Source organism: Medicago sativa, chromosome 6, assembly GCF_051527215.1.
Source record: "Medicago sativa cultivar Bolivia chromosome 6, Bolivia_mono, whole genome shotgun sequence".
In the NCBI taxonomy this organism is placed as follows: Eukaryota; Viridiplantae; Streptophyta; class Magnoliopsida; order Fabales; family Fabaceae; genus Medicago; species Medicago sativa.
Window position 1 is genome coordinate 41,447,059 of NC_140754.1, and position 8,061 is coordinate 41,455,119.

At 39.4% G+C, this 8,061-nt stretch overlaps 1 protein-coding gene across 1 annotated transcript; it reads left to right on the top strand.

The window, feature by feature from the left end:
• Nucleotides 1-234: 234 nt before the first annotated feature.
• Nucleotides 235-1,995, top strand: LOC146915198 (uncharacterized). The gene is made up of 2 exons (XM_085721274.1): nucleotides 235-701; nucleotides 759-1,995. Exons 1-2 carry the CDS (start codon nucleotides 235-237, stop codon nucleotides 1,993-1,995), a joined length of 1,704 nt encoding a protein of 567 aa, XP_085577400.1.
• The last annotated feature ends 6,066 nt before the right edge of the window (nucleotides 1,996-8,061 follow it).

Here is an 8,061-nt window from a genome sequence, read left to right on the forward strand (position 1 = left end):
GAAACATCTCTTAGAACATCGTAAGACTAACGTGCCAGAATTTCAATTGGCATCAGAGCAGGCACCCTGCCTGTTATTGGGTGAGATCCAGAGGAGATCTATTCTTTCAATATGGAGAAAGAAGGAGGTTTTGTCAAAAGACCACCGTTACTGGATGGAACAAATTATGACTACTGGAAATCACGTATGAGTGCCTATCTCAAGTCTATTGACAACAAGACTTAGAAGGCTGTGATGAAAGGTTGGGAACATCCAGTTGTTCTTGACAAAGATGGCAACAAAACCACGATTTTGAAGCCAGAAGATGAGTGGACACTACCAGAAGATGAACTATCTCTTGCAAACTCCAAGGCCCTAAATGCTCTTTTTAATGGAGTGGACAAAAATATGTTCAGACTCATTAAAAAGTGTGATGTTGCCAAAGATGCTTGGGACATCCTAAAGACAGCTCATGAAGGTACCTCCAAGGTGAAGAGTTCAAGGATTCAACTCTTGACGACCAAGTTTGAAAGTCTGAGAATGCAGGAGGATGAGACTATACAGGATTACTACATGAATGTCCTTGACATTGCTAATTCATTTGATTCTCTTGGAGAAAAACTGTCTGATGAAAAAGTTGTAAGGAAAATTCTCAGATCTCTGCCAAAGAGATTTGACATGAAAGTCACAGCCATTCAGGAAGCCCAAGATGTATCCAACATGCAGGTAGAAGAGCTCATAGGTTCTCTTTAAAATTTTGAGCTTGTTGTTGATAACAGATCTGAGAGGAAGGGAAAAGGCATTGCCTTTACAGCAAACACAGCTGATGATAAAGGATTGGAAGAAGGTATAGAAGATGAGAATCTGTCAGAAGACTTTGTTATGCTAGGGAGACAATTCAACAAGATTCTCAAACAAGTAAGCAGCAGATCCAGAGGTAACAGGCGGGATATCAGATGGAACACTGACAGGCAACAAGGTAATCAAAGGTATGACAGAAATGAAGAGAAAAACGGCCATTACAAAGGAGTACAATGTCATGAGTGTGAAGGTTATGGTCACATCAGAACTGAATGTGCAACTTTTCTCAAAAAGCAAATGAAAGGGATGATTGTTTCCTGGTCTGATGATAAAGGAACAGATGGAGATGTTGAAAGTGATGCTACTAAACGTGTCAGTGCTATGACTGGGAGAGTGGAATCTGGGTCTGAAAATGAGGATTCCGACTATGAGAAAGTAACTGTGTCCTATGGTTATCAAGACATTCATGATGAAAGCACTTCTAGGCATGTGATGGAGCAGGAAGAAATCATTAATCATCTTCAAAAAAAAAGGTTTGGTCATCTGGCTAAAATCTCTGATCTAAACAAAGAGGTAATATTACTTAATTCTAAACTTGATAATGTCCTTAAACAAGTTAGAATGATGACCACTGGAACAGATGTTCTAGATAGGATGATAGATAGTCAAATGATAGGTAAACCAAATCGCATAGGCTTTACACATGAACACTTAAAACAGGAACACCAAAATAGTAGCTATGCTCAGGCTTTAGAACACTATCATAAGGCTAAGAAGGGAAAACCAGTAAAGAAAATTAAATTTGTAGCTTCAATTAGAACAGACAATGTCACTGGTAGAGGTCCAACGTTGGAACATTCTGTACTACATCCTAAAACTGACTCAGTAAATGACAATCTCTCTTGGAAGTGTCATTTTTGCCACACACAGGGCCATAAAACATCCTTCTGTTTTGATCTGTATTGGGTACCTAGACAACATCATTCTAGTTCAACCATGAGAGGGGTCAAGAAGGAGTGGAAACCTAAATGCTTAGGTCTAATAGCCCATACCTCCTTAAGAGCATCCTCCAATGAAGATTGGTACTTTGATAGTGGGTGTTCCCGTCACATGACATGGATGGACAACTTTCTAGGAAATGTCAGACCTTATGTCAAAAGTTTGTCACATTTGGGGATGGTGCTAAAGCGAAGATTGTGGGGATTGGAGACTTAGTGAAGGATCACCAAGACTGAATAATGTCTTATTGGTCAAAGGGCTGGCAGCAAATCTGATTAGTATTAGTCAACTATGTGATCAGGGGCTAAGTGTAAACTTTAGTAAAACTAAGTGCCAGATCCTAGATGAGATGGGTAAGGTAAGTATGAAGGGTACTAGGTCAAAGGACAATTGTTACTTATGGATATCTCAAGAACAGGCTCTCACATCTTCATGCATGCTGAGCAAAGACGAAGAGGTCAAACTATGGCACCAAAAGCTAGGTCATTTGAACATGCAAGGAATTAAAAAGGCCATTTCTGTGGAAGCAATCAGAGGAATACCCAGACTAGAAATCACTGAAAGGAGTATATGTGGAGAATGTCAGATTGATAAACCGACTCGAATGTCCCATCCTAGGTTGGAACATCTGGGAACCTCTAAAGCTCTTGAACTTCTTCATATTGATTTAATGGGACCCATGCAAGTGGCAAGCATTGATGGAAAGAGGTATGTTCTGGTGGTTGCTGATGATTTTTCAAGATTCACCTGGGTGAACTTTATCAGAGAAAAATCTGACACCTCCAATCAGAGGCATACCCAGACTAGAAATCACTGAAAGGAGTATATGTGGAGAATGTCAGATTGATAAACCGACTCGAATGTCCCATCCTAGGTTGGAACATCTGGGAACCTCTAAAGCTCTTGAACTTCTTCATATTGATTTAATGGGACCCATGCAAGTGGCAAGCATTGGTGGAAAGAGGTATGTTCTGGTGGTTGCTGATGATTTTTCAAGATTCACCTGGGTGAACTTTATCAGAGAAAAATCTGACACCTTTGAAGCTCTCAAAGAACTTTGCATTCAACTTCAAAGAGAGAAAAATAAAGGTATTGTCAGAATAAGAAGTGATCATGGAACAGAATTTGAAAACTCCAGGTTTCAAGAATTTTGTGCAGATGAAGGAATCAGGCATGAATTTTCATCCCCCATAACACCTCAACAGAATGGAGTGGTGGAAAGGAAGAATAGGACTCTACAAGAATCAGCCAGGATCATGCTACATGCTAAACACCTTCCCCTTTATTTCTGGGCTGAAGCTATGAATACAGCTTGTCATGTTCATAACAGAGTCACATTGGGAATAGGTACTTCAACTACCTTTTATGAACTATGGAAGGAAAGAAAGCCTACTGTAAAATATTTCCATGTCTTTGGTAGCAAGTGCTACATCCTAGCAGATAGAGATTACAGAAGGAAAATGGATCCAAAGAGTGATGAGGGAATCTTTCTGGGATACTCCACCAACAGTAGGGCATATAGAGTATTTAACAACAGAACTCAAGTTGTTATGGAATCCATCAATGTGGTAGTAGATGATGTGGTTAAAGAACCAACATTTGAAGTTGTACCAGGTGTTGAAGCATATCCTGAAACATCTGCTCAAGAAAATGTTATTCCTGAAGTTGTTGAAGAACCTAAAACTAATTTTGAGGACACTGAGCTGGAACATGGAGAAACAAGCAAAGGACCTTCAACTAGAATTCAGAAGAATCATCCTCAAGAACTCATTATTGGAAATCCAGATCAAGGAATCAGAACCAGAAGAGCTAATGATGTTATCTCCAACTCATGTTTTGTATCCAAGTTAGAACCAAAGAACGTGAAGGAAGCTCTCACTGATGATTTATGGATTGAAGCCATGCAAGAAGAACTCAATTAGTTCAAAAGAAGTGAAGTTTGGGATCTGGTGCCAAGACCAAATAACATAAATGTCATTGGTACGAAATGGATCTACCAAAACAAGTCAGATGAAAATGGCACTGTTACTAGAAACAAGGCAAGACTGGTAGCACAAGGTTATACGCAGGTAGAGGGATTAGACTTTGATGAAACATTTGCACCTATAGCCAAACTGGAATCTATTAGATTACTTTTGGGAGTGGCTTGTATCCTGAAGTTCAAATTGTTTCAGATGGATGTGAAGAGTGCTTTTTTAAATGGGTATCTCCATGAAGAAGTCTATGTTGAACAACCAAAGGGATTTATTGATCCAAATTTTCCTGATCATGTGTACAAGCTAAAAAAGGCACTGTATGGGTTGAAGCAAGCACCTAGGGCTTGGTATGAAAGACTCACAGAATTTCTGACCCATCAAGGATACAAGAAGGGAGGAACAGACAAGACCCTGTTTGTTAAGAAGGACAAAGGAAGACTCATGATAACACAGATTTATGTTGATGACATTGTGTTTGGAGGAATGTCGAATCAAATGGTTCAACATTTTTTCACCAGATGCAGTCTGAATCTAAGATGAGTCTTGTGGGAGAACTGACTTACTTTCTTGGTCTGCAAGCCAGGCAGATGGAAGACACAATATTCATCTCCTAGAGCAAGTATGCCAAGAATATTGTGAAGAAGTTTGGGCTAGACAATGCTAGGCATAAAAGAACACCAGCAGCCACTCACTTAAAGTTATCCAAAGATGAAAATGGTGTAGCTGTTGATCAAAGTCTGTACAGAAGCATGATTGGAAGTCTCCTGTATCTTACAGCAAGCAGACCTGACATAACTTTTGCTGTAGGGGTTTGTGCAAGATATCAAGCAGAACCCAAAATGAGTCATCTTGTTCAAGTCAAGAGGATTCTGAAGTACATAAATGGCACCACAGACTATGGAATTCTCTACTCTCACAGTGGAAACTGCAGGTTAATTGGCTATTGTGATGCAGATTGAGCAGGTAGTGCAGATGACAGAAAGAGTACTTCAGGAGGTTGTTTCTTTCTTGGGAACAATCTAGTATCTTGGTTCAGCAAGAAATAAAATTTTGTGTCTCTATCAATAGCAGAAGCAGAATATATTGCTGCAGGGAGTAGCTGCTCTCAGTTAGTCTGGATGAAGTAAATGCTGGAAGAGTATGATGTTCAACAAAATGTTCTAACATTATACTGTGATAATTTAACTGCTATCAACATCTCCAAGAATCCTATACAACATAGCATAACAAAGCACATTGACATTCGACATCACTTCATCAGGGATCTTTTTGAAGAAAAGGTAGTAACTCTGGAGCATGTGACAACTGAAGAACAACTGGCCGACATCTTCACAAAAGCCTTGGATGTCAAGCAATTTGAGAAACTAAGGAGCAAGCTGGGTGTTTGCATCCATGAGGAATAACAATCACTGCTCAGAGTCTCAGGTACTTTTAGCTATAATTTACGCTTTTATCAATTCTCAATTTGGCAAATTTTATGGCTAAAAAGGGGGAGTAGATAATATCCATGTGTATATTCCTGACTATGTGCCTACGGATGTTGAGGCATCTGATTCTGGCCTTCTGGGTTTTTTACTTTTCTGGTATTCTTGTCAGTTTGTATTTAAAAAAAAAATTGCTAGTATTCAGGGGGAGTAAAAGATATCTGTTTGTGCTCCTTGAGGGGGAGTAAACTTCTGTGTTCCTGAATGTTCCTGTGGATGTTGGAACATCCTGCTGGTTTAAGCTACTAAAGACTGTTTTCCTATATTTCACTAAGAACCGTGTTGTGACAGTTGATTGTCTGTTAAGGATGTACAGGAATTTATTTTTCCTTATATGTCCTCTGCTGCAAGACTTTGATTTTCTCTCTGATACCTTCTAGTTTCTCTTGTCTGCTTTTTCCATGTGTTAATTGTTGTGTGAAAATATTGGAAGCAGAATTTGAGACCTGTAATATATTTCTTCCATGTCCTGAAGATTATGTGTGATGACTGAAGAACTATATTTTGGTATTTTTTAGAAATCTGAGAATGTGAACCTTTCTTCAAGGAAGATTTTATTGTGAAGATTGAAGGAAAGGTTGTGTCTGCTATCTCTCTGTTTTTAACAGGTGTGGGCTTAATTTGTTTTAGCCAAAAATTTGCCAAAGGGGGAGATTGTTGGATATTTATTGTTGGCTTCACTTTTGCCTAAAACAAATATTCAGTTCAGATGTGGGACACAATGTTCCAACATCCAGACCTGGTCTGTACGTTCTGTGCTTTGCCTATGTTTACGCATGCGCTTGCTTAATTGAAGGAATCCACACCAGCTTGAGTTGGTCTGAACCGTGTGCAATTATGTGGAGATCAGAACTTATGTGATTTCTTATGGAAGTGTTAAAATGACTTAGGAAAGTTTTTTAAGGAGATGATAATGTGACTTTTAATGAGCCTACTTTCTAGGAGTTTCTTTATCCGGCTATGTTGATTGAACATTAAGTCACGGATCTGATCTGAAGCATGATTGAAGGAATGACACGCATTGCTTCAGTATATAAAGGAGGCTGCAAGACCTGAAGAATTATTCAAGACATTGTTTTACAAAATAGAGTTTTTGTTTAGGTTTTGAGTCTTATATCTTGTGAGTCTTTCATGTATCATCTTGATGCACGTTTAGGACTGTACTTTGAGTTGTAATACAGTGCACTACTACGAAGCTTTTAAGCAAGGAGTTAGGTAGATTGTGAACTGCTTCTAAGCTTTTAAGCAAGGTTGCATTTTGTTATTTTTGAGGGTAACCTCATTTGATTTGAGTCTGTAATTTGGGAATCACAGGGGTTTGTGATCAGTTGTAAGGGAGTGAGATTGGATCTCAGATCTAGTAGTTCCTAGGTTGAAATCTAGTTGGGGTAGGTCCTAGGTCATAAGTGCAAACGTGGTTTGCTGAGAACTTTTGAATACGGACTGCACAAGTGGATTTCCTTCCTGGCTTGGTAGCCCCCAGATGTAGGTGACGTTGCACCGAACTGAGTTAACAATTTCTTTGTGCCTCTTAGTTTCTTTCTTGTCTGTTATCTTTATCTTATTATGTTTGTTAGCTTAATGTTCTAAACATCGTTCACAACATCTGTTATTCGTGTTTCGTGTTGAAACATCTCTTAGAACATCGTAAGACTAACGTGCCAGAATTTCAGAATTCCTTGTCCAAACGTTTCTTATTGCCCTGTTGAGTCATCCTATGTTTCTCCTTTGTGAGATTTTCCTTCAACAGTGTGAGGATCTTGGCATGTTTATTCATCAATTCATCAACACAATTGAGGTGGAATCACCTGGAGTGTATGAAGTTATGGAAGGTGGTGGTCTTCCATATAGAGCCTCAAATGGGGACATGCCAATGGCAGAGTGAAGAGATTTAATATACCAAAGCTCGGCAAGAGGAAGGAACTTAGTCCATTGTTGTGGTGTATCACTCACAAAGCAACATAGGTAAGTTTCCAAACAACGGTTAAGGACCTCCGTTTGACCATCGGTTTGAGGGTGATAAGCACTACTAAGAGCAAATGTGGTACCGAAAGAGGAGAATAGTGCTTTCCAGAATCTACTTATGAAGATTCGGTCATGGTCACTTACAATAGATTTAGGAGCACCGTGCAGCCGGTAGATTTCATTAGTGAACACAGTTGCTAATTGTGTGGCTGAGAAGTTTGTAAGAATAGCTATGAAGTGTGCAAATTTTGTCAGCCTATCTACCACGACCCAAATAACAGTGCGGCCAGAGGATGGGAGAAGGTTAGTGATGAAGTCCATTGATATATCCTCCCAAACTTGATGAGGAATTGCTAGAGGCTGCAGTAGTCCGTAAAGCTTTTGAGTGGTATACTTATGATGATTGCAAGTGGCACATATAGTAACAAAATCATGAACATCTTTATGCACGTTGGGCCAGTAAAAATTTGCAGCCAATCGAGCCAAAGTAGCTTTGACGCCTGAATGTCCTCCAGTTGGGGAAGAATGGAATTTTTCCAATAATGATGGAATGAGGTTGGTTTCGCTTGGAACGACGAGGTGGTGATTGAAATAGAGCAGACCCTTCTTGGTTATGAACTTGTGTCCTTGAATATCATTATCATCAGGTGTGAGTTTGGTAAACCACTCTTGCCCCTTGGGATGCTTTGAAAAAAATTCCTGCAACTGTTTGATAATGGCAACTGCTGGAAAGTTGATGGCCGCGTAACTAGCTTCAGGAATTCCAATAAGGGAAAGAGCATCAGCAACAACGTTTTCCTTTCTTGGTGTATAGCAGATTTCGTAATTGTACCCCATCAATTTTGTCAGCCATTTTT